The sequence below is a fragment of the Dasypus novemcinctus genome, chromosome 27 (assembly GCF_030445035.2).
Source record: "Dasypus novemcinctus isolate mDasNov1 chromosome 27, mDasNov1.1.hap2, whole genome shotgun sequence".
Lineage (NCBI taxonomy): Eukaryota > Metazoa > Chordata > Mammalia > Cingulata > Dasypodidae > Dasypus > Dasypus novemcinctus.
This window is the reverse complement of record NC_080699.1, coordinates 25,013,580-25,038,983: the sequence shown is the minus strand read 5'-3', so window position 1 is coordinate 25,038,983 and position 25,404 is coordinate 25,013,580. Positions and strand designations below refer to the sequence as shown.

Here is a 25,404-nt window from a genome sequence, read left to right as displayed (position 1 = left end):
GATAGGTGGAGGGGCACTCGCCTGTTGGGAAAAGAGCTCTGGACTGCCACTTCCTGGTCACGTGGCCAGGAGGACAGCTCACTTCCTTTTCCCAGACCTCAGTTTCCTCCTGAAATGGGAATAATGATACTTCTCGAGGTAGTTTGGAGAGCCAGTTTGGTGGTGAGCTGAAGGCCCTTTGACAGGGCACCAGAGGCGCGGGTCAGCCACAGGCCTGCCCTAAGCCCCAGTACCTCAGCCTTCCCGAGGGCCTTCCAGCCCTGCCCGGGGTGTTTTGAGGCGATGGGCGGGGGGCAGGCAGGCTGCATCCCAGTCCAGCCCTGGACTTTGGAACCTTCCCGAGAGGAGCCTCCTCCCCAGAGACTGAGCCTCGTCTAGCCAGGAAGGCTGATGTGCCCCAGGGCTTAAGTTAGGGCTAGAGTCCCACTGGGTGACACTGGGGCCCCTGGGCGGAGAGGTCCGGGTCCAGCCTCAGGCTCGAGGCTGGGAGCTCCAGGGTGTGCACCCGCCCCAGGCCGGGCCTGTCCCTGCGGCTGAAGATGCCTCTGTCCCCTCCCCCACCTCTACCGGGACGTGCTGGGGGTGGGGGTGGAGTGCCGGGGGCGGTTGGGTGAGGCTTGGGTTTGTGTAAATGTTTGTCGGTGTATCTACGGCCCGCGTGCTGCTTTTGCGACTCTCAGGCTCAACTTTCTCCCCCGCGGGGGTTGGGGAGGGGGGGCCTCAGCCTTTTCATCTGGGCCCTGAGCGGGGGGCGCCCCTGCCCTCTGGCAGCCCCGTGTCTGGGTCGCTCCCACCGTGCCCGGTGCTTTCCCTCGCCCGCCCTCCAGCAAATCTCGGCGCGTTGGGCCCGAGCGCGCGTCTAGTTTCCTGGGCTCCGTGCGTGGCTTTGTCTCCCCGTCCACGTGTGAGCCGTGAGTGCGTGTGAGTCAGAGTCGGCGTGTTTGGCGGCATCTGGGCCCCGGCCTCGCCGGCCCGGGGCCAGGCGGCGTCCCGTGCCCGCCGCGGCGCGCGCCCACCCGCAGGTCCCTCGTGGGCCGTGTCTGCGTGGCCAGCCGGGTGCGCGCGTGTGGGGCCCGGAGGGATCCCACCGCAGGCCTGTCCGCCTCCCGCTCCTCGGCTCCCTCTCTGGCTCTCCCGCTCGCTGCTGGCTCGGCCTCTCCGCTCGCTCGGGCTCTGCCGAGGGGGGGGGGGGGGCCGGGGCGGGGGGAGGGGAGGCTCCTGCATTCTTGCGGTCGGGGAGGAATCTGAGCCAGCGTTACTGGTCTCCAGAAGAGCCCAGCTGCAGCCCCGGGGCCCCGCCAGGCCTCCCGCTGCCCGCCTGGGCCTGCTGGGATGGGCACGGGCTAGGCCTCCAGCTGGGGGCGGGGCGGGGCACAGCCCCCACCCCGGCCCCCTCCCGGCTGGGGTGCCTGGGGGCAGGGCGCGGCGCTGGGGGCGGGGCGCGAGGGGTTCCCCACCCTGGGCAAGGGGTGAGCCTGGGAGCGGGAGTTCCCCTGGGGGCCTGAGCAGACCACACGGCCGCCCCCGGCGGGCACCCGGGCCGCCTAGCCTTTGAGTGAATGGTGCCTCTGCCGCCCGGGGAGATTGCTAGAGACGGCAAGCTCCCTGAGGGTAAGGCGCCGGGAGGACCCGGGCTCCCGGACCGGCCTCCTAGCAGTCCTCCCCTTCCATTCCCACCCCATCCCATCCGGTTCCCCAGTCCCTGGGCTGGCTGGGTCCTCCCTTCTCCCCTCCCCCTCCCACACCCCCTCCCCAAGTTACAAGTTTTCTCTTTGGGGCTTGTTGCTGCAGTCCGTGCTCCAGTACCGAGTACCTGGCTGGGCCCTGGGCACGCACGGGGGCCGTAGCCCCACTGTGTGTGGGAACCATGAGGATCCTGGCTAACAAGACAAGGTGTGTGGGTGTCGTGGAGGGCGGGCGTGTGTGTGTGTGTGTGTGTGTGGAGTGAGGGGAAGGGAAGGGCCCAGTGGGGTCCTTGGCGAGCCAGCCCCTCGGGGGACTTCCAGGCCCCCAGCGGGCTGAAGGGCCGTCGCCTCGGGGAGGCCTGCTGGGCGACAGGAGCTGGCAGCCAGCCTTCCAGCCGGGGCCCACAGGGCAGGGGGGACGGGCAGGCAGCTCCGCCTGCCGCAGCTAGTCCCCTCCAGAGCTTCCCTGCTTCCCACGGAGCAGACCCCGGCCCGCCCCATTGCCCGCTCCGACGGCCCGATGGGGCTGGGGGGGGAGCGGTGTGGGGGTGGTGCCTCCCTCCCCCTCCCCGGGAGAAGCCGGCAGACTGGGCCAGGCGGCAGCAGCAGGACAGCAGAGCTGAAATAAATCTGAGCTGGTGTGGAATGAGGGGGGATAAATATCCTCTCCCGTGATGTGATCTTTCCAGCGGCTATTAATAGGTCTCCGGGGAGGGGGAGGCGGTGGGGGGAGCGGGCTGGAGCTTAAAGGGCCCACAGTCTAGGCTGCAGGAATCCTTGGCTTTGAGCTGCGCTCCTGTCTGCTCGGCCCACACCACGCCCCTCCCCCTTCCCTCCGGCTCCTGCCTGCCCGACCCTCCGCAGGCCTGCCCCGCCCGCTCTGGGGAACTGTCTGGAAGAGTGGGTACCACTCTCGGGTGTGCATCTCCCCCTACCTCCCCAGGGAATGGGGCTAGGGTTTGAGCAGTGACCTCAGCTCCCATGGCCTTTCCTTTCTGGTGTCTGGACACATGGGAATGAGTTGAGGTTTAGGGTTCGATTTGGGACCTCGGGAAGAGTCCGGAGACCGCAAGCCCTAGAAGAGAGGGTGCTTCAGTACGGGTCGGGTGCTAATGGAGATGGATTGCCACGGAAGTTTGCAGTCTGATGGATATTGGGGTGGGTGGAAGGGGGCGCAGTTCTACCAACTCAAGGCCCTGGTTTTCACTTGAATTGTGTGTGTGTGTGTGTGTAGGATTGCCCCATCTCCACTCTCCAAGGTGGGTAAGGACACCAGCCCCTGTCTGAGGGAGGTAGGGAACGGCTGGTGGTCTAGATGCCACTCAGTTCCCCCTGCCCCCATTAGGCGAGGCAGGAGGGGGCAGTTAGAATCCAGGAAGGCCTAGCCCCTTGAAAGATTAATTTTTTCACATCTCTCCCAACCTTCTCCCAGGTTACCCCACCCCAGGAGGAGAGAAGCTCCAGGGAGCCCGCCGCTGTCCCCCCGCGGCCACTGCCCCCCTGCCCCAGCCAAGCCAATGCACCCAGAAAATAAATTGACCAATCATGGCAAGACAGGGAATGGCGGGGCCCAATCCCAGCACCAGAATGTGAACCAAGGACCCACCTGCAACCTGGGCGCGAAGGGCGTGGGGGCGGGGAGCCATGGGGCCAAGGCCAACCAGATCTCACCCAGCAACTCAAGTCTGAAGAACCCCCAGGCAGGGGTACCCCCTTTCGGCTCGCTCAAGGGCAAGGTGAAGAGGGAACGGAGCGTGTCTGTGGACTCTGGAGAGCAGCGAGAGGCTGGGACCCCATCCTTGGATTCGGAGGCCAAAGGTAACCCCGTTTTCTGATCCTCAAGGCCCTAGCAGCTGTCATAGTTCAAGGCCCGAACTTGCGGGTAGACGGGCTTTCTGTCCCCTTGCCTAACCCTCACCTCCGGCTTCCATCTGGCATTTTTGTAAGGGCCACCCTTCCTCTTAGCCCCATCGCATTGGCCAGCCAGAAACCTGGTCATTCTCAGGCTGGGGCTGACCAGGGTGGAGATTTCTGGGCCTTAGGTACCACCCATGGAGGAGACCACCCAGAGTGATGGAGCCGGAGATGGAGGGACTTCCCGTCCCATGGTCCTCCTACTTTCCCACCAAGGCCCCCAGAAGGGGAGAGGGAGGTGCTCTGGGGCGAGGAGCAGACCCGCTCACCTCCCGGGCGCCTCCTGGGATCCTGGGCTGCTGGGAGCCATTTGGGAGCCGCTGGTGCTGGGAAGAGTAGCAGTGGCTTCCCCTCCCCCCCCCCAGCCCTAATTAGAACCAGTTGTGGTTGGGGATTATGCTGTGCTTGGTGCTGGGGGGGGGGGAGGGGAGCCGGGGAGAGGGCCATCGAGCAAAATCAGAAACAAATGGTGGTGTGGTGGGGGCCAAGGGCTGGCAAGGTGCCCGCCGTGGCCCGGGCAGTGCCCCCTGGGGTGGGGCATATCTTGGAGAATGGGCCTGGAAGGGACTTCCCAGGCTGGTACCCTGCACCCTAGGCATGGTGGGGGCAGGGCCTCTGGGCACTCGCTCTGACCCCTGCCTGCCTTCTGTCCCACCTGGGCAGAGGTGGCACCGCGGAGTAAACGGCGCTGTGTGCTGGAGCGGAAGCAGCCTTACAGCGGGGACGAATGGTGCTCGGGACCTGACAGCGAGGAGGACGACAAGCCCATTGGGGCCATCCACAGTGAGTGCCCATCAGTGCCAGGATGCTGTGGCCCACAGTGCCCCAGGGTGACAGGTGGGGCAGGCTTCCTGGCTTCTCACCTGGGGCTTTAGAGAGCTGGGCAAGGACTAGCCGGAGTCAGGAGCTCGTTCTCTCCCCTGCCTCTGGGACTCCATCCCTTCCTCCATCGAGACAGTCCAGTCTCTGTCTTCTACGTGCTCTGTGGCCTCCTTTCTCTGGGGATCAAGGTGGGGTGGGGTGAACCTCTGGTGGCCCCCTTCCCGATTGGCCCTCTACACTTCTACCCACGAATTCCTGGCCTCTGCTGCCACCTACTGGTTAGTGGGGGGAGGGCAGCAAGGGCCAGCATCTCGAGCTGGACAGTTGGCTGTTGTGCAAAGCTGTGTTAAGCCTAGGTTAGAGCTGACACTTGGCTTCGTCCCTGGCACCCGTCCCTAACCTCTAGTTGACTCCTGGAAAGTGCCTGATGCGTCACCAGGACGATGAGGAGTGGGTGTGGATGGATGCTTGCCTCTCATTCATTTATGGGCCGAGTGTGTTTAGGCCTGACTCAGGTCTAGGGGACAAGTCACAGCCCTGCCTTGCGGAGCCCATAATGCACCTGGAACTAGCCAGAGAATGTTAAATTGTGAATGTCTTCAAGACAGGGACCATGGAAAGACAAGAAAAAAAATGCTGGCTGCTTTCCTACTTTGTTTTAGTTAATCCTGTGCAGTGGATATTTTTAATTGCTTTTTTTTTTTTTTTTTTTGAGGTACGGGGACTGGGGATTGAACCTGGGACCTCATATGCAGAAGGCCAGTGTTCAACCAGTGAGCCACACTGGCTCCCCCCTTGGGTGTTTTTATAGATGCCTGTGAGGGAGGAGGAGGTAGGCTCAGCAGATGGGAAGGAGTGGATGCCATGCCCATGGAGGTGGCACAGAGGAGGGGACTTCAAAGCTTGTCCACTCCCAGTTCCCCAGGGTATGCTGACCGGTGGTCTACAAGCCTCTGGCTGAACCTTCAGTGATGGGGGTGGTCACTGCCTCCCAGGACAAACACCCCAGTCTCCTTGTTATAACATTGGAATACACTCAGTGTATGGGCACCCCACACCCAACACCGAAGCCAGCACTGTCCCTATTTTAGCTGTACCGCTGTTGGGTTCTTGAAACATTCCTGGTAGAGAGGGGCAGGATGACCAAGAGGTTATCAGCACAGGCTCTGCCACCACATTGCCTTGGTGTGCATCCCAGCGCCTCCACTTATGTGTTAAATTTGGGAAGGGGCCTCGGTTTTACCATCTATAAAGATAATGTTGGCCGCAGAGGGTTGTTAGGAGGAGTGAATGAGTTGGTAGATGTAATGCACTTAGAACAGCGTTAGCTGTTGTTAGTACTGTTACTGTACTGGAAAGCTCTGTATTGGAATAAACCTGCTTCCCTCCCCCTAGCTCCCCCAGTTCTGTTCTGCTGTGTGCTGAGTATCTACCATTCTTTCCCCCAGGGCAGTCCTTCACATGTTGAGGTTGCCCCACAGTTTTGGCTCTGCTCTCCTGTATAAAACTAGAATGGCATGAGAGAAAGAGTTTATCCAAGGAGGGGAGCCTAACTTGGGGCCTGTGGGAAGTTGGCTGCTGTCTCGGTTCAAGGGAGGCAACTTCATTTTATATTAACTGAGTGTGCTGTGATTTTGCAGGCCAGGCACTTTGGCTTCTTTTTCCTGAGATGGGAATGGGTCTAACTATTCATTCACTTAGACTCACTGATGACCAATAGTTGGATTTTGTTGTTGCTGCTGTTGTTTTAAGTTGTTGTTGTTTTTTTTTTTAAGTTGGTATTTTAAAACTAAGGTTTGGAGTAAAATTTATGTCCCTGGACCAAAACCTTCTTGGTGCTGAGGGTGACTGGTCTCCCCAGGAGTGAGCCCAAGATGGCAGCCTTTTCCAGCTCTTTGAACTCTGTTTTCCAAATGTTTTAGTTTTTAGGTAGCTCTGAACTTACTGTAAAAATGTATTTCTTTGATCTGCCCCCTGTGCTGGATGGGGTTTAGTGCTTCCATTTTACAGATGAAGAAACTGAGGCTCGCGGGGACAAAGTGTCTGGTTCATAAGGTCATACAGTGAGTTAATGGTGAGCTAGAACTAAAAATGTTAGAGTCGTCATTTAGATGGTCAATTTGGACACTTTTCCCCTAGGCACTGGAGAGTGCAGATGCACGCACACACACACAGCCCCAGTGTGAGGGGCAGGAGCAGGCCAGGGGTCCCCACGCGGGGTTCACACGTGGCCCTGCCCTAACTAGCTGTGTTACCTTGGGTGAGTTACTGCATCCCTTTGAGTCTTTTTCCTCCTCCGTGCAGAGGAGTTTACGGCCTGTTCCTTCCAGGGATGTGTTGATTAAGTAAAATCCCATACGTAAGTATCCCGTGGAGGGCCGGCACATGGCAGCCTGTTGTTTGGGCCACGTTTCTCCCCGTCCTCTCCGCATAGTCAGCAGCACCCTTTCCAGCCTGGTCAAAGGCTTGTCTAGGGAAAGCGTGAAAACAAGACTGGCAGAAACACCAGAAGTGGCGCCCAGTGACACTGAGAGCTCGCGCTGTAAGGCAGTGAGGTGGGATGGAGCCCGGGTGCCTGCTGGCTCTCCTTTCTAAATCGGGGCTGCTGACCTGCCTGGCCCTCTCCTCTCTCCTCCTGCAGACTGTAATGTAGCAGACCCAGCCATGGCGGCCCCGCAGCTGGGTCCCGGCCAAACCCCCCAGCTGCCCCTCAGCGAGAGCAGCACGCCAGGCCCCCTGCACGGCCCCCCGCCAGGCCTTCGGTCGGATGCCCCTGGAGCCGGGGCTGGGGCCGTCCCCGGAAAGCCCCCTTCCCAGTTCGTGTATGTCTTCACCACCCACCTGGCCAACACGTAAGTGCCCCGAAGGAGGCCGCCTGCTCTGTCTCCTCAGCCTTTCGGGTCCCACCGGGGTCCAGAAGTGAGGGCCAGCGGCTCAGCCCGGGGACCCTGAGTCAGCCTGCTGGGGTTGGGTTGGGTTGGGTGAGGGGGGCTCCCTCCTGCCTTCGTCTCTGAGCTGTCTGTGCCCCCCTCCCTGCAGGGCAGCAGAGGCCGTGCTCCAGGGCCGGGCAGACTCCATCCTCACCTACCACCAGCAGAATGTGCCTCGGGCCAAGCTTGACCAGGTGAGCGTGGAGCCTCTGGGAACAATGGGATTGGCCGGTGCACCCCCTTACCTGTCTCACTATCTGCCTTTGTCCTCCCGCAGGCTCCCAAGGTGCCACCCACCCCTGAACCGCTACCCCTAAGTGCATCATCAGCAGGCACCCCGCAATCCCAGCCACCTCCTTTGCCGCCACCGCCTCCCCCTGGCAGTGCCCCCCCAGCCTTGCCCCCAGAGGCACCCCCTGAGGACACCGGTCAAGACCTGACTCCCAACTCGGTGGGGGCAGCCAGCACAGGCGGTGGAACTGGGGGCACCCACCCCAATACCCCCACAGCTGCCACCACCAACAACCCTCTGCCTCCTGGAGGAGACCCCGGCGGTGCCCCTGGCCCGGCCCTGCTGGGGGAGACCACCCCCACTGGAAATGGGCAGCGCAGCCTGGCGGGCTCCGAGGGCCTGTCCAAAGAGCAGCTGGAGCATCGGGAGCGTTCCCTGCAGACGCTGCGAGACATCGAGCGGCTGTTGCTCCGCAGCGGGGAGACTGAGCCCTTCCTCAAGGGGCCCCCAGGAGGTGCCAGCGAGGGGGGGCTCCCAGCACCACCCCCCTCTGCGCCCCAGCAGCCACCCCCGGCCCCTCCCGGCGGGCTGAAGAAGTACGAGGAGCCCTTGCAGTCCATGATTTCGCAGACACAGAGCCTCGGGGCTCCTCCACTGGAGCATGACGTGCCCGGGCCCCCCCCAGGCGGGGATATGGGGCAGCAGATGAACATGATGATGCAGAGGCTGGGCCAGGACAGCCTGACGCCCGAGCAGGTGGCCTGGCGCAAGCTGCAGGAGGAGTACTACGAGGAGAAGCGGCGGAAGGAGGAGCAGATGGGGCTGCACGGGGGCCGCCCTCTGCAGGACGTGATGGGCATGGGCGGCATGATGGTGAGGGGGCCGCCACCCCCCTACCACAGCAAACCTGGGGAGCAGTGGCCCCCTGGAGTGGGCACCCAACTGCGGGGGCCCATGGATGTTCAAGACCCCATGCAGCTGCGGGGCGGCCCTCCCTTCCCTGGGCCCCGTTTCCCGGGGACCCAGATGCAGCGGGTGCCTGGATTTGGGGGCATGCAGGGTTTGCCCATGGAGGTGCCCATGAATGCCATGCAGAGGCCCGTGAGGCCGGGCATGGGCTGGACCGAAGACCTGCCCCCGTTGGGGGCGCCCAGCAACTTTGCCCAGAATGCCGTGCCCTACCCAGGTGGGCAGGGCGAGGCGGAGCGATTCATGACGCCTCGGGTTCGTGAGGAGCTGCTGCGGCACCAGCTGCTGGAGAAGCGGTCAATGGGCACGCAGCGCCCGCTGGCCATGGCCGGCGGTGGCATGGGGCAGGGCGTGGAGATGGAGCGGATGATGCACGCACACCGGCAGATAGACCCAGCCATGTTCCCTGGGCAGATGGCTGGGGGCGAGGGCCTGGCGGGCACCCCCATGGGCATGGAGTTTGGGGGCGGCCGGGGCCTCCTGAGCCCCCCCATGGGGCAATCTGGCTTGAGGGAGGTGGAAGCCCCCATGGGGCCAGGCAACCTCAACATGAACATGAACGTCAACATGAACATGAACATGAACTTGAATGTGCAGATGACCCCCCAGCAGCAGATGCTGATGTCACAGAAGATGCGGGGCCCCGGGGACATGATGGGGCCCCAGGGCCTCAGCCCTGAGGAGCTGGCCCGGGTTCGGGCCCAGAATGGCAGTGGCATGATGGGAGGCCCGCAGAAGATGCTCATGCCTTCGCAGTTCCCCGGCCAGGGCCAACAGGGATTCTCTGGTGCCCAGGGACCCTACCAAGCCATGCCTCAGGACATGGGCAGTGCCCAAGACATGTTCAGCCCTGACCAGAGCTCGCTGCCCTTGGGCAACGTGGGCACCACCCGGCTCAGCCACATGCCTCTGCCCGCTGCGTCCAACCCTGCTCCCGGCTCCATGCATTCGGCCCCCGCCCGGGGGCTGGGCAGGCGGCCTTCAGACCTCACCATCAGTATTAACCAGATGGGCTCGCCTGGCATGGGGCACCTGAAGTCACCCACCCTCAGCCAGGTGCACTCACCCCTGGTCACCTCACCCTCCGCCAACCTCAAGTCGCCCCAGACGCCCTCCCAGATGGTGCCCTTGCCTTCTGCCAACCCGCCGGGACCTCTCAAGTCGCCCCAGGTCCTCAGCTCCTCCCTCAGCGTCCGTTCACCGTCCGGCTCGCCCAGCAGGCTCAAGTCCCCCTCCATGGCGGTGCCTTCTCCAGGGTGGGTCGCCTCGCCCAAGACAGCCATGCCCAGCCCTGGGGTGGCCCAGAGCAAGCAGCCGCCTCTCAACATGAACTCTTCCACCCCCCTGGGCAACATGGAACAGGGTGAGTCTGCTGGGCAAGCTCTGTGGCCGTGGGGACCGCCGAGGTATGGGCGTGCCTGTTCGGGCCCCTGGAGCCCCGGCCCAGCGGTGGGTGGCCCTGCTGGAGGGGCGGATGATAGCAGTTGTGTGTGGGCTCTCAGGGAGCACCGGGTGCATCTCCCAGGCATTTGAAAGGGTCACGAGGTTGCAGGAATTGCTTGATGACAGGTGGGCCATGGTGCTAGTGGGGCCGGTGTTCAGTGGGACATCTCAATAGAGGTGTGCCCTGAAGGGTCAGTGGGGAGAGGTGGGGAACTGACCGCTTCCTGAAGTCACCCCTGCTCTCCTTTTCTCTCTCCCGGCTTCCGTAGGTGCTCTCCCGCCCGGCGGCCCCCGGAGCAACTCCTCTGCGCCTCCTGCCAACCCTCCCAGCAGCCTCATGAACCCCAGCCTGCCGTTCACTTCCTCCCCAGACCCCGCGCCTTCCCAGAACCCCTTGTCCCTGATGATGTCCCAGATGTCCAAGTACGCCATGCCCAGTTCCACCCCGCTCTACCACAACGCTATTAAGACCATCGCCACCTCAGATGACGAGCTGCTGCCCGACCGGCCCCTGCTGGCCCCGCCACCCCCGCCGCAGGGCTCCGGACCAGGTACGAGGCCCGGGGGGCCAGGGAGGAGCTGTGGGGAGGGGAAGAGCCGCCATGGGCACCGGGCGGGCCCTCTGCCGGCACCGACCTTGCCATGCACGCAAAGGGCTCCGGGTGTAGGGGTGCGATGGCCTGTGACTCCACCTCCACCCGCAGCAGGCGCTAAGTGAAACCAACCCAGCATGCCAGGGCGCCTTTCCAGCACCCGGCGGCATGTCCGTGGCAAAACTAGGCCAGCACTTAGGACCCTTGGCTGCTAGCTTCAGTGCTTAGGGCAGGCCTCGTGGCAGGCCGGCCCCACCCCGGCTGGGGAGCGGGCAAGTTCTGGGCTCTGCCCCCTCCCCCAGCCGGGTACACACAGCTCCTGACCCCTCTCCCTCTTTCCCCACAGGAATCAGCAACAACCAGTCCGCCCCGATGCACCTGAACTCGGCCGCTGCCCAGAGCCCTGTGGGCATCAACCTGCCAGGCCAGCAGCCCCTGTCCCATGAGCCCCCATCTACCATGTTGCCCTCCCCCACCCCTCTGGGCTCCAACATTCCACTGCACCCCAGTGCACAGGGGACAGGAGGCGCCCCACAAAACTCGATGATGATGGCTCCGGGGGGCCCAGACTCCCTGGGTGCCCCCTGCGGCCCTGTGCCCAGCTCTTCCCAGATGATGCCCTTCCCCCCTCGGCTGCAGCAGCCCCACGGTGCCATGGCCCCCGGCGGGGGCGCGGGGCCCGGCCTGCAGCAGCATTACCCCTCGGGCATGCCCCTGCCCCCGGAGGACCTGCCCCCCCAGCCGCCAGGTCCCATGCCCCCCCAGCAGCACCTGATGGGCAAAGGCCTGGCTGGGCGCATGGGCGACGCGTACCCAGCGGGCGTGCTCCCTGGGGTGGCATCTGTGCTGAACGACCCTGAGCTGAGCGAGGTGATCCGGCCCACCCCAACGGGGATCCCCGAGTTCGACTTGTCGAGGATCATCCCCTCTGAGAAGCCAAGCAGCACCCTGCAGTACTTCCCCAAGAGCGAAAACCAGCCCCCCAAGGCCCAGCCCCCCAATCTGCATCTCATGAACCTGCAGAACATGATGGCGGAGCAGAACCCCTCGCGGCCCCCCAATCTCCCGGGCCAGCAGGGCGTCCAGCGGGGGCTCAACATGTCCATGTGCCACCCCGGACAGATGTCCTTGCTGGGCAGGACAGGTGTGCCCCCACAGCAGGGCATGGTGCCCCACGGCCTGCACCAGGGCGTCATGTCCCCCCCCCAAGGCCTTATGACCCAGCAGAATTTCATGCTGATGAAGCAGCGGGGTGTGGGGGGCGAGGTCTACAGCCAGCCCCCCCACATGCTCTCCCCGCAGGGCTCCCTCATGGGCCCCCCGCCCCAGCAGAGCCTCATGGTGTCCCACCCCCTGCGGCAGCGCAGCGTGTCTCTGGACAGCCAGATGGGCTACCTCCCGGCGCCGGGCGGCATGGCCAACCTGCCCTTCTAGCGGGCCCTGTCGGGGGCCAGAGTGCAGACACGCTAACCTTAGAGACGTTTCTTCCCCGCTGGTGTTGGGATGGCCTGGGTCCAGGGGTGGGGTGGGAGGGGGCTTGTGGGGGAGTGACATTTGTGGAAACCAGATGTGCTGGCAGCTTCGGGGGAAGTGGCGGAGGGGGTGGGGGAGGGGTGGATGTTGGATCGGGGTTTTGTTCTGTTTCGGCCACCAGGACTGCCCCTCCCCCACCCGCACCCAGTCCTGCGGAGCCTCTTTCCTCCCTCCCTCTAGTTCAGCTGTGCTTTTGGAGTCCTGGATGCCGGGGGAGGCAGGAAGGAGAGGCCTCCCGCTCCATCCCTCTCTTCCGCGCCTCCTGGGCCTCCCATCTCTCCCGCTCCACTTCGCTCCGTGGTACCTCCACGCCTACCCGTCTCTCCTTCTGTCTCTTCCTGCATCCTTCCTTCTCCCTGCTGACGTGGCTGACCCCCTGCCGGGGGCGCAGGTGCCAGCCGTGGCTGTAAATAGAGCGCTGGGCTTTTGTGCTGGTTTGTGCGTGTGCTGTATTTCTGTGTTTTGGTAGACGTCACACAAAAAAAGGATAAACCCTCCCCGCTTCTTCGAACTGTCGCCGCCTCTGTCCCCCTGGACCAGGGACGCGCGGTCCCACGCACCCACCCACTGTTGGCAGCGCCTCTGGGTTGATAAAGGAGGCCATTCCTGTCCCCTCCCCAAATGGTTAAAGGACGCAGACACCCCACACCTGAAGCTAGTCAGACGGTAGGCTCCCCTGGGGAGCCACCAAGGGCGGAGAGCCGGCTCCGGGTCGCAGCCTGCCTGCTGCTGAGTGATTCGGGGAGCACGTGTGCGCGGAGGCGTGCATGTGGCCCCCACCGGGGACGCGGGGCCCTGGCTGCCCGGCCGTGGGTGTCTGGTCCCCTGCTGCTACATCTTAGCCAGAACTTGAAGTCCTTTGTCCCCAGTCTGGGATGAAGGGAACGGAACGAGGAAGAGGAGGTGGCTGTGTGGAGCCACGGAGGCGTGGCGTGTGGTGGCAGACAGGGTCCTGTACCCAAGTGACCCCCAGGCCCTGGCTCTTCTGGGATAAGAAGAAGGAAAAGGGTTTGGCTGAGTCAGTCTGCCTCCCCCAGCCTCCACTCCTGAGGCTGGAATGAGGCGGGGTCGGGGGGAACGGGGTAGGGCCCCACTGCCTCCTCGCTGGCAGGGTCCCTCTGCCCAGGGCTGCGGGCCAGGTCTGCCTGTGCCCACCGAGGCTCAGCCACTGCCTGCCCCTTAGCCCCCTACTCTCCCCCAGAGGGTTCCCCGCACGCCCCTGGTCAGAGCTGAAGCCATACACACATGGGTGTTTGCCACCCCCCCACCTCCACCCCCGCCCCTTGGCCCCAGGAGAAGAAAACTCCTTTTCTTACTTCCTTTGCTGCCTTGCGAAGTGGAGGGCAGGCCTTTTGCGCGCCGCCTCCAGGACCAAGGGCCATTTCTGGAAAGGGTGTCTTCTGCCCCCACCCCGGCCCGCCTGGCCCGCTGGGCCGGGTCTCGCTTCGGCAGCTGTGACGCAAAGGGACTCCACCCCCAGCCCCCCCAGTCTGGTGCTGTCCTCAGCCCACCAGCAGCCGGTTCCAGTTCTCCTTCCTGGTGCTGCCAGGCTCCCGCCTCCCCCAGGACCTCCCAGGGGCCAGGGCCAGGGCCTCTGTGTTTGGGGCCACCTGCCCCCCCCCCCTTCCAGGCGTTGTGCCCATCCTGCCTCACCCCTGATCCAAGACTTCCCAAACTGCCCGAGGAGGGAGAGGTCAGACGTAAAGGGCCCGCGCCCTGCCTTCCCCCGCCACCTCCGCCACCCGACTAGCTTTCCAAGGTGAACTCCACAGGCCAGCCCACTTCCTCCATCCATGGCCATGCCCCAGCCATTTTGTACCATTATATAAATATATATATATAAATATAAATATATAAATACAATATGTGAAGACATCTTCTTGGTTTTTATTTTGAAACAATTTTTAGGCTTGTTCCGGGGGTCTCTGTGCTGCCTGTACTGTATTGACCTGTTTTATAGGTGCCTTTTTATTAAAAAGAGAAAATTCAAAATCCAATCTCATGCCTTTTTGCTTCTGTGTCCAGCTCCTCCACTGCCCAGCTTGCTGTTGGATGCTGGGAGAGGAAAGGGAGACGCCAGGGTCTCCGTGCTCCGTGGTAAAGGCACGGCCTCTGATTCTCCAGTGGGGGCCACCAAGGAAACTTGGCTGATTGGCTCGAGTGGGACCGGGCAACCGGGATGGGCTCTCAGCAAGTGCGGGGGTCCCTGCCCTGCAGCCCCTCCCCACCCCCCATCGGAGGCTGTGTGGGAGGGAGGGAGAGCCCAGAACCGCCTGAGTGGCCCCCGGTGCAGAGCAGCTTCCTCTGGTTCCATCTGAGTAGTATCCTGTCGGGGCCAGCCCACAGCTCCCCAGGGGCCTGGGGACTTCCCTGCCTGCTCCATCCTTCTCCCCGGCCTGGCTCTGGGCCTGGCCTGTGGGTAGGGGGCTGGATGAGATGACCCTCAGGGGTCCCCTTGGGTCTGCTGGTTTGGACCCTTCTTTCTCCTGAGAGGGGTTACCTCTTTCTCCGCAGGGGGCTGCATGTCCATTCTGCCTTTTAGCCAGTACCCCCTCTGCTAAAGCTTGGGTCCCCTCTGCTGCTCTAGGAGCTTCCATTGTCCTCCACCTCCACATTGTGGGAAGGAGGTGGGAGAAGAACCAGTCTGCCCCCTTCCCCATCAGTCAGTGCCCAGAACCCACCAGGGCTCTGGCTCCTGCCCTGCGTTGGCCCATCCTGGGGGCTCTGTCCTGGCTTTCCTTGGGTGGAAGAAATAGCTGGGTTCTATTTACACTTGTCCTTCTTTGGGGCTGGGGAAAGAGACTCTTTTCCTTCCCCCATTGGCCTCCTCCCTTGCTGGCTCGGCCTTGGTTCTTCCTCGGGACACTGGCTGTGCCTCTGAGGGCACCTGGTGTCTACCCTTGGCCTGCAGCCCTCCCCGGGCCTAGCACCTGCTCAGAGTCAGGGGCAGCTACCCAAACTGGGTCAGTCCGAGCCTCCTGCTTGGTCAAGATGGCTGCAGGGCTGGGGCCTTGCAGAATGTCCGGGTCCATTAGAGACTCCATTGTCAGCTGGCCTTACCTCAGCCCCAGCCTCCACCTGCCTTCACTTGGCAGGTGGGTAGAAGGAGCAGTGGGTGGCAGTGGAGGCCAGTGGTCCATATGATGATGGAGTGATTTCCAGGAGGGGGTTGACTGTCCCTGCTGGCAAGGGCAGAAGTAAAAGTTGTTTCCTGAGCTTTCCAGTGGTTAGGAAGAGATAAGTTGAATGGAGTCCTCTCGGCCCAAGGCGAGGCAGAGGGCCAACAGGCCTTTGCTTTGCTTTGGGGCTGCTTTCCCTTTCCTGGGCTCCTGCCTAGCCCTGGGGCTGGAAGAGGAGCTGGCTGTCCTAGAAAGAGGGGTGGGTTCACCCTGTTCCCCAAATAGAGACACTGGCCCAGGTGAGCTCTTGGAGCTCAGCTCTTATTAGGAGAGGTTCCAGAGTGGCTGTATCCCCCCCGAAAGCAGAAACAAAGAGGGGGGTGCTAGGACCTAGAAGGTGGAGATGGAGGTGGCGTTTTCTGACTCAGAGAGACTGCTCTTGCGCCAACTAGGGAAGAGCTGGCAGAGGGAGGCAAGGCTGGCACAGCCCAGCTTGGCCAGAAGCCGAGACAGGTCACTCCGGAACTTCACGCCGGCGAAAGTGTAGAGCACGGGGTTGAGGCAGCAGTGGGCCAGGCCCAGGAACTCGCTCGTCGTGATGGCCACGGGGAGGTAGCCATTCAGGCTACAGCTGTTGCCCACAGTCCTCAGCCTCACCAGGGTGTCCAGGAAGATGATGATGTGGTAGGGAGACCAGCAGAGGAAGAAGACACTCGTCACTAGGATGGCCACTCGGATGGCCTTCTGCCGCTGAGGGCGCCGCTGGGCCTGGCACAGCCTGTGCACCACCCCCACGTAGCACCAGCTCATCACCAGCATTGGCAGCAGGAACCCACCGATGTGGTAGAGGAAGCGGGAGACGAACCAGGCGTTGGACTCAGCTTGGTTCTCTTGGGAGAAGGTGCAGCGGAGCAGGGAGTTGTTGTGGCGGGGTTGGCTGATCTTGGCGAAGAGGATCTCTGGCAAGGCGAAGAAGAGGCCGGCCAGCCAGACGGTGGCACAGGTCATGTGGATGGAGAGGGGGCGGCGGTGGCGGTAGGCATGGACAGCGTGGACGATGGCCAGGTAGCGGTCCACGGCGATGCAGGCCAGGAACAGGCTGCTGCAGTAGAAGTTGACCTTGTGCAAGGCGATCACGACTTTGCAGAGGACGGTGCCCAGGACCCAGCCTACGATGCCCTCGGCCACCGCGAAGGGCAGGACGAAGACCAGGAGGAGGTCGGCCACTGCCAAGTGGTACAGGAAGGTCTCGGTGGAGCTGCGCGTCTGCCGGTGCCGCTCCAGGATCACCAGCACCAGGATGTTGCCCACCATGCCCAGGAGGAAGATGAGGCCGTAGGCCAAGGGCATGAACACAGCCTTGAAGGAGGCGAGTGGGGGTCCCTCCTCCGTGGCGCACAGGTGGTTTTCCACCAGGGTCTCTGTGCCGTCGCTGTAGTTGCTGAATTCCTTGTACTGCAACAGGGAGACAGGAGCGCAGAATTGAGGGCCCTCTCGGAACAGGGCTTTCCTCTCCCTCCTTGGTTCTCCCTGATCCCCACCGCCCACCAGGCTAACTGCTTATGTCCCTGCACTTCCCTTCAGTCCCACTGACTCAATCCCAACTTTCCTTTGAGAGTCCTTGAACAAATCACTTTGCCTTTTCCAACTTGGGTTTTCACCGCAGGAAGTCGTGATGAGATACAAGGAGATATGAGATATGCAGTGTGGATGTGCTGGGCAAACTCTGAAGGGCTGTGCACCTGTAAGTCATGTTGTGTGTTGATGTGTATGGGAGGCTGCAGGCTCGGGACTGGGGTCAGAGCTTCAATTTTGGGAAAGGAGCCCGCTGGGGGACCTGTTGTGCCCTGCTAGCTTTCTCCTGTCCTACTGTAATTGTAGCAGTCGCCTCCCATGTGTTGAGGGTGCTAGGTGCTTTTCAGGCCTCATTTCCTCTCTCTACACCACCAGCTCAAGGTATATAATGCTACTCCTATTTTACAGCTGTGACTTCAAGATCACAGAGCTAGCAGATGTCAGGGTCGTTTGAACCCACGTTCGTCTACCTCCAGGGTCAAGGTCTCCACCACTGGGCAGCACTGCCTGGGCTTCCCTCTAGGGCCCGAGGGAAAGCAGCAGCTGCTCCCATGACTGGTAACCCCCTTGCTGACAGCGAGGAGGGCTTTGAAAGCAGGAAGCCCAGAGGTCAGATGGAAGGGAGGGGACACAGGGAGATCCCGGGACAGGAGTGAAGGCTGGAGCCGGTTCCAAATGAAAGGGGCGTGCCCACTTGTCTCCGGAAGTTTCCTCCTCCCCATCCTCCCCCTTTGCCCCTCCCCCCCCAGCACTCAAGCTGTTTACCAGCTAACCACAAAGGAAGACATGGTGCCTGTTTTCATACCTTTCACTCACAGCTGGCCTGCTGCACCTGCTCCTCCATGCTCCCCGGCCCTGTTCTGTCCAGCCCCTTCCCCACGGCAATTCAAGACCGATTATAACCAACCCACGTGGGTTCAAAAAGACAGTTCTCTAATGATGCGTGCCAGGAAGGCAGAGGATGGCGCGGGGCACTCTTTCAACCCCAGGTCCTGGGTGGTCTCACGCTGTCCTCCTTCCAAGAGAGGAGGGGCTTGGGGGTCTGGGGTTGCACTGGCTAACCACAGGGCTTTCTCGTCACCATGGTAGCAGACCCCTTCCCCACCCCAGGTCTTTGCTTTCTGGTCCCCGTGAGAAGGGATGCTATCTGTCCCCCTCCCACCATCCCTCTGCCATTGCCTCAGTCCAGCCCTCATCACCCCAATGCTCAGTTCGACTGTCTCTCTGTGGGTCGCAGAGATTGCCATGCACTTGACTCCACTCCTGCCCCTCTCCTACCCAGAGGGCGGAGTGAGTTTTCCAACATACATCCCATCCTGCTCCAAGTTCTTTTCTGGCTGCCTGTCAACGATAAGCGGTGGTTTTCTTTTGTTTTTGTCTTTATGCTTTCTCATTTCACTGTCACATTTACTAGCAAAGCCAATTATAAGAAAAAGTCATGTTTGTCATCAAAGTTCATCAGTAGAAGACTGGAGGGTGGCAACCCCCAGTGCACTCACTCAACAGAATACACAAAGCAATGCAAAAAGAAATGAGGTTCATCTGCGTGTTCCCTTCGGGAAAGATGTCTGAAACACACGGCTAAATTTCAGAACCAGTTGCAGGGCGCCCCTCCAGCATGGGCTCACGGGCTTCTTTCGAGTGCCCACGACTGAGTGTGTGCCACACGGGGTTCCTTTGCCTCCCGCGGTGCTTCACACACAGGCTTTTGTTTGATAAAATGATTCTGCTTCTCCAAAAACCTCTTGAAAACCACAGGCCTGCAGGGTGAGGTCTAAACTCCCCAGCAGGGCCTTTAGATGTCTCCAAAACACGTATTCCCTGGCCTTTCAGACCTCGCCATGTCCTTTATCGTTTGAAGCACCTTATCCTCCAGGTACCTCATTCTCCCAGCTGCCTGCCACCAACACCCCGACTCATCCCTGTCTCCAGAACTTGGCTCAAATGCTTTCTTTTGCTGAGGAGTCCTTTTTATCTGCTTGACTAATTACTACCTTCCTTCCAAGCCCAATGCAATCCCTCCTTCCTCCACGGCTTCCAGCTCCTCCCACTTGGAATGACATTCCCGCTCCTGCACGCTGCCTGCCGTGTGTGCCTTGATTTGGGGCTGCGCTGGCTGTGTCGGCCCTGGGCGGTGAGCTCCTGGAGGCAGGCGCTGGGCCTTTGCCTTCTGTGTCCCCCTCCCTGGGCCATATGCTTTACACGTGACAGATGTGTGACAGATGTTGGCTGAACTACTTTGAGAGTCACTTTCCAGAGAAGGCCGGGTGCCTTTCTAGTCTGGATCTCTAGGCCATAACAACCCCTCTCGTGCCTTCGGTACCTGCCTCCTGCCAACACCCTCAACAGCCTGGAGCCTGTCTTGGGTTCTCCCTGGGGATTGGGAGCTATTTCCAATATTGTCCCTGAACATGACTGTTTGGCTCATACTGGAATTCAGCAGGGGCTAAAGGGGAAAGACAGTGAGATGAACCGTATATGATTAGAGCAAAGTGGTTCCAACAGAGGGAGGAGAGATGCAGGGCATGGGGCAGTCAGCAAGGCTGGACTCCACTGGCCCCAGGCGTGCTTAGAACTTGGCTGTCCCACTGCCCATGGGAGGGCTTGGGACTGGCCCAGAAAGTCCTTTATGAGGACCACTCCAGCCCTTGATCTCCACAACATCCAGGCCGAGTAGTTTATTGCTCACTTACAGTCAGCGTGGTGGAAGAGTCCACAGGTCCCAGAGCCTCCTGTCTCTGGGGAACCCAGGTTTAGAGGAGGGTAGGAGCTTGCTGCCCCTTCCTCCTTGCCAAGAGGATTTTGTTTGGTAAAATGCTCAAGCAGAACGGGGAAGAAGGGGGGAAGCTGGTTTATGGGGTGCTGGGAGCTAGCAGTGCATCTCAGCGGGTGTCAAACAGAAGATTTGGGGGCGTGGGAGTGGCACGTGTTAAAGCCATTTCCCACACACAGGGGACCGGGCACGCCCACCCTACCCCAAACCATTGAGCAAGGAAATAGAGCAAGGCTGGCTCTGGCCTGGTGATTAAGTTGAGGAATTGGGAACCCTAACACCATGAGAAGTGTGGGAGCCTCTGAGCCTTACTCCCAGAGGGAGCACAGTGCGGGCACTTTGGATGGGTGACTTGCCCATTCTTTGACCTAAGAAGCTGCAGAATACAAGACACCCCCCCCCCCAACACATACACACACACACACACACTTCTGGCAACACGCCCCCTGGATAGAGCCAGACCCGAGCCCAGATGGGCCACCCCAGTGTGCGGCACCGACAGGCTAGGAGTGGACAGTGAGCTCCACTTAAGCCAAGAACTCGCACCCCAAAGAAGGCAAGAAAGCACCAAGACTGGAACGAAGCTGAGCTGGGAGCCAGGAGTTTAGTTAACAACGTGCAGTGAACACCGGGAGCAGGGCTAGGGGTTGAGGGTGGAGAGGAGTGCGGGGGGGCGGGGGGGATCAGAGTGTGACTCTCCTCCTGCCCTCCCTTCTGTCCTTGCTTGGGGGGAGCCACTTCAAGCCCCAGGCCCCTCCCTGGGTAATAAAGGTCTCCAGTCCCCTGTGACCTCTCTAAACCTGAAGCTGCCTCCCTGCCCTGCGGAGCTGCGGAGCTTGGAAACACTTGCCGGCTGGGATTTAATGTCAGCAGGTGGAGGCGGGCAGTGGTATCTCAGGGATTCCTCGCAGGCCTGCCCTGGATCCTCTCTTCTTTAGCTCTCATACCCTGTCTTGGGTAAAGACACAGCTGGGGGATGGAACACACTTTCAGACACTTCAGTGTTCTCCACGGGCTAGAACTGGGGCCCAAGCTAACCAGATGGAATTGCATGGGATCTGGGTCAAAACCGCCAACCGTTCAAGTGCAAGGTAAGAAAGAACTGGCTTGACAACAGTTCATGAGAAAAAGACCCAGGAGTTTGTTGTCTGAAAGTCTGAGATGAGTCAACAGGGTGACGTGGCTGCCAGAAAGTCTAGTGTCACCTTCCTCCAGGTGAGAAGGAATCTGTGGGAGGACAACCGGGCACCGACCAACTGTGGCCTGGGCCCGTGTCTGGACAAGGGTGATCAGTTTGCTGAGGGGTCTGGAAAATTCTGGAAGCAAGTTTTCAGGTCCTGGGAGTGTAGAGTCTTGGGAAGAGGAGACTTGAGTCTCCTCCTTCAGGGATTGGAAAGAGCCCCTGTGGACAAGAGGGCAGGGAACAGGTTTGTCGGGTGAGCAGACTGGGAGCAATGGGCAGAAATTGGGGGAAAGGGTGTTTCAGTCGAAGGAGAGAGAACTTTCTAACAGGCAAAACTGTCCAACAATGGGATCGGGCCCTTGGGAGGAAGGGGAATGTTGGAGCCCAAGTGGACAGGCAGGGATTCCCGCCCTGGGAAGGGGCTGGACCCTGCCATCAAATGTCCCTTGCTCACAGCTCCTAGATGTTCTGACTCTCCATCTGTCATGCCCTGCCTGGGGCTGAGCTGCTTCTCAGAAGAATCCGCTTCTAGCTCAGCACCCGGGAGCTGGTTTGCTTCTCCCGCCTGTTGTGCAGCCAGTGAATGCTCCAACCTGACCTTCTCGGCCCCCAGGAGTGGGACAGGACTGCCTGCTGAGTGCATGGCTCAGCGGGGCTGAACCCAGGATGCCAGGGGCCCGAGTCATGCTGGCTGCAGGAGGTGTCAGCACCCAGGGCGCAGATCAAGCTCTGGCAATGGGGAGTACGCAGGCTCCATCTCCTTTTATGTCCTTGTCTGGAGCTGGGAGTGAGACGGGCCAGGCATTTCTCATTCCAGCTTTCAGTGGCCAGAGGAGTGTGGCGTTCTGGAGAAACGAGGCTGGGCTGAGGAGTGGAGGGGGTAGGTCTGTATCCTTTACCCCTCTCTTCCTTCAAAGGCCCCTACTCTCTGCAGACCATCTGAGACTCTGGCTTGCCATTGATCACATTTTCCCCCTTTCCCTATCCCCATCCTTCAGGAGTAAGCCTGCCAGACTGCTCTTCCACCTCTACCGAAAGATTTTTGTCCATCAGGGACACGGTGCTGCACTGGACGTGGTTCTGTAGAAAACTTCAAGCTAACACTAACTGCACTGGGTCTTCAGGTTTAGGGGGTCTCCACTTGGCACCCCAAAATCCACTTACACTTTGGGGACAGAGTCACCAGGCCTAGGGACAGGTAGACTTGTTTCCTAGATGTGTAGAGCAACCACCGGAAGCTAATTTCTTGGGATAGTACTGATTTCAAATACTGTGTCCCATCATTCCTGAAAGAATGCTCATTCTTGGGTCTTGAGTCTCAGTTCCAAATACAGGCTGTTCTGCCAGAGGAGTGGGATCAGCCACCGTCTGCGCCCTCAGAGAAGGCAAGAATTCCTGATGAGACTGTGTGGACTGCGTGCCTGAACCCAGATTCTCACCACCTTCCCGGCTGGCCCTGGGTCTCCCCCTCACCTCAGACCCCTCCACCCACACACAGTCAGGGCCTCCTGCACTGCTGCTTCTCTGGGACTTTTGACCTAGTGGTGGTGGGGGATCTTCCCACCCCCCCAAGGTAAAGCCCAGAGGCAGCCTGGACTGGTTTTGGTTCCTCTTCTTCATACCTCCTTGATGAAATGAGATGGTACATTTGAAATGGTTTTATGGGCTAGGACATTCTGGTCACACTTAAGTCATGGTTTGTGATGATCATCACTGAGAAGAAGTCATGGGAAGCCAGTCTGCCCCGAGGCCTGGGCCGGCTCATAGCAGCCTGCCCTCCTGGCTGGTGTGCAGGGTGGAGCTGGAGGCATAGCCTCTGACTGTCCTCTGCAGGTGCCGCAGCCCAGACCCCAATCTGCCAGGAGGAGGCTCCAAGCTCTCAGATCAAGGTTCTTGTAGACAGGGATTTCTCTAGCCTGCCTAGCTCTGCCATCCCAGCAGGATGGGTCTTTGGCATGCCCACCTGGGGGACCTGGCGCCTTCTTGTTCCTGGTACTAGCTGTCTAGATTTGTTTTTTGTTTGGAGCTGCCCTCCCTGGAAATTAGCAGCCCACCTTAAGAGATTAGTCATTTTAAGCTGCTCAAGTTGATCTTGGAATTCAAGAGAAGGAAGGCAAGCATGATGACCAGCACTTGACTTACAGCCAGGAGCCCCCAGTTCTTGACCCAACATTGGAAGGTTGAACCCGGTGTTCTACAAAAGTGAACCAATGCTTGGTTTGAGCAAGGATAGGGAAGGGAAGAGGAAGTAAAAGGAACGGAAGAAACTGGAGTAACTGCAAAGAGAAATGATTAGAGAAGAACTTTGATGCCTCACAAGTCAGTAAATACTTATTAGAAGCTACCGTGTGCAAACCATCCATGAGCCAGCCATCCCAGGGCCTCCGTGCTGGGGGACTGCCAAGCCTGCTCAAGGCCCCACTGAGAGGAGGGAGGACAGAGGGAGAGGAGGGGACGGGCAATGGTATGGAGAAAGAGCATGTAGGAGGGAAAGTGAAGGTAGGAGGGGAACTGGGAGCTGGTTAAAGAAGAACTGTGGAGCCCAGATGGTCCCAAGATGCTTGGGATCCTGGCTAGACTCTGAATGAGGGGCTGTGCCATGCACGGATGCCGGTCGAGGACCACTCATTTCAAGGGTGATGTGAATCATGTCACCAGGTCTCTCCATGGACTGTAGGTTTTCTTTGTGATATGGGACATGCCCTCCTTGCTGTCCCCCACCCCCTGCCACCACCTGTCTCTACTAGGTCACACAGTGGAGCCAGGCATGCAGCTAGGGGAAACTCTTGAGGTTTCTCAGAAGCCAGGATGGGCCAGGTCTTGAGTTGGTTACTATGATTTCCAACTGGGTCAGGTCTCGTGGTCAGCCTGAAGCTGTAGGCAGAGGAAGACACCCAGTAACCTAATCAGGTGAAGCGAGGGGCCCGTGATGGGGGTCTGGGGTGGGAGTGCATTGCCTTGTCATGGTAGTGGGGTTTTAGTCTGTAATTAGACTCAGGACTACTTTCGTGCAGTCCCCCAGGGCCCTGTGCTTAGAAAGGCCCCATGCTTGGTTCGGTGCTCTGCTGCCGCCGTCTTGAAAGTCTTAATAATTTTGGAACAAGGACCTCGTGTTTTCAGTTTGCACTGAGTCCTGTGAATAATGCAGCCGGTCCTGCTTAGCCTGATGGTTCTGGCGCTGCCTTGAACTGGGAACTGGAGCTGAGAGGTGGGGTCAGGAGCCCTTCTCCTTGCCTTCTCCCTGTGTTCTACTCGGACCTCCAAGCCTTGGGATCTAGGCAAGTGAGAGGCAGAATTTTCCAAGGAAGTCTGGGTACATACTTGGTGGAGTTACAATGTTAGACTCCAGCCCAGGGAGCTGGAGGGAGTTGGAGAATACCTCAGGGTGAGTTTAGGGTCAGGAGAGCTGGTGGGCACAGGAGAAAGGGCTGCGGATCCTTCATGCTGTAGCCCAGAGGCAGCTCAGAGAAGAGTCCTTTCCCCAGAAGTGCCCTTGGCTATGGGAGAAAGGGAAAAATGACCGCAAAGAAGGGTCCCAGAGACCCTTAACATCTATGCTGCTGCACAAGGAGCCCCTGGGGTCTCTGGTTGAGCTGCTCCCCCCACCTCTAGATGCCCAGCGACAGCCAAGCCAACTGATCCACGAAACCATTTTCTCAGGTCCCCTGCAAAATGGGGGGCAGGGTCTGCCCAAGCAAACCCTTTTCCAAGAATTCTTTGTCTCCAGCGAGGCCAGGCCTTGGAGGGAGGCCACAATACACTCTAGGACATTTCCAGGGTTAATACAGAGTCAGAGGGTCATTCATGCTGACCTCTCCCAAACTCTGGCCCACTGGGGTCCTTCTCCCTCCTTTGACCGTCAGGCTCCCCGCTTCCTCAGTTTAGTACGTAATTACTGCCCAGTAGCTTTCAGTGAGTGATTTTTTTCCTTCTTGGCTAGACTGTAAGCTATTTGTGGGTAAGGGTGAGGTCCTCAACTTCTCTGTCCAACTCAGAATGTAGTGCCCCACTGATACCCCACCGAAATATCAGATAGGAAGAAATGAAAAACTACATGCTGATTGATTCAATTAACAACGCCAGCCTCTGACATTAAAAAACAAAACAAAACAAAACCCTCCCAAGTACTTTCCTGCCTACTTCCTTATCCCAACCCTAAGAGATCAGGAGAGGATCACATATTAGGACTGGAGAGACACAGTGACGTGACCCAGCTCATACCGTAATTCAGGGGAGGATGTGAGATCTGAACCCATGTTTTCCAATCCAACCCCCTCCAAAGGATGTCTATTAAGGACAACCACAGCACCTGGCTACATCCTCCCTGGAATGGGAAACAAGATCCTGAAAGGCAGGTGCTAAGACCCACAGAGATCGGGGACTCCAAGGCTGTCCCTTGAGCCCTGGGCACAGTGTATTTAATACAAATTCCAAGCAAAGCCTGCTGGCTGGGAGCTGCCTGTCCCCTACTCACCACCTCCTCCAGGTTATAGTTCATGAGGTCCACGTTCAGGGTTAGGTAGTTCATGGCTGCTGCCGTGCTGTCACCAGGCCGGTCACTGATGCCGAGAGACTCTCCGCCTGGTGCCGATAGAGAGGTGGCAGCCGTCAGCTGCAAATTTAAACAAATGAG

At 59.8% G+C, this 25,404-nt stretch overlaps 2 protein-coding genes across 5 annotated transcripts in view; one reads left to right on the top strand and one right to left on the bottom strand.

Moving 5' to 3' along the window:
- BCL9L (BCL9 like) overlaps positions 1 to 14,118 on the top strand; it is a 27,414-nt gene extending 13,296 nt beyond the window's left edge. For 2 of the 4 annotated variants that reach the window (XM_058289375.2, XM_058289374.2), the window contains 8 exons: positions 1,792 to 1,893; positions 3,118 to 3,503; positions 4,263 to 4,382; positions 7,063 to 7,273; positions 7,461 to 7,545; positions 7,629 to 9,915; positions 10,265 to 10,546; positions 10,935 to 14,118. In XM_058289375.2, coding sequence (XP_058145358.1) covers positions 1,868 to 1,893; positions 3,118 to 3,503; positions 4,263 to 4,382; positions 7,063 to 7,273; positions 7,461 to 7,545; positions 7,629 to 9,915; positions 10,265 to 10,546; positions 10,935 to 12,022 — 4,485 coding nt within the window. In that variant the 5' untranslated portion in view covers positions 1,792 to 1,867 and the 3' untranslated portion in view covers positions 12,023 to 14,118. The remainder of the gene's footprint in view (positions 1 to 1,791; positions 1,894 to 3,117; positions 3,504 to 4,262; positions 4,383 to 7,062; positions 7,274 to 7,460; positions 7,546 to 7,628; positions 9,916 to 10,264; positions 10,547 to 10,934) is intronic. The other 2 variants (XM_058289377.2, XM_058289376.2) reach the window with 1 other exon arrangement.
- Positions 14,112 to 25,404, bottom strand: CXCR5 (C-X-C motif chemokine receptor 5). The gene is made up of 2 exons (XM_004456303.4): positions 25,246 to 25,404; positions 14,112 to 16,695 (listed from the first exon to the last, which is right to left on the bottom strand). The coding sequence occupies exons 1-2, from the start codon at positions 25,297 to 25,299 to the stop codon at positions 15,631 to 15,633; spliced, it is 1,119 nt and encodes a 372-aa protein (XP_004456360.1). The 5' UTR covers positions 25,300 to 25,404; the 3' UTR covers positions 14,112 to 15,630.

Excerpts from the sequence above, each read along its gene's own strand:
- CXCR5 (XM_004456303.4), bottom strand. The coding sequence starts at position 25,299 with ATGAACTACCTAACCCTGAACGTGGACCTCATGAACTATAACCTGGAG. Across the intron at positions 16,696-25,245 it reads ACTATAACCTGGAGGAGGTG|TACAAGGAATTCAGCAACTA; the intron begins GTGAGTAGGGGA and ends TCCCTGTTGCAG.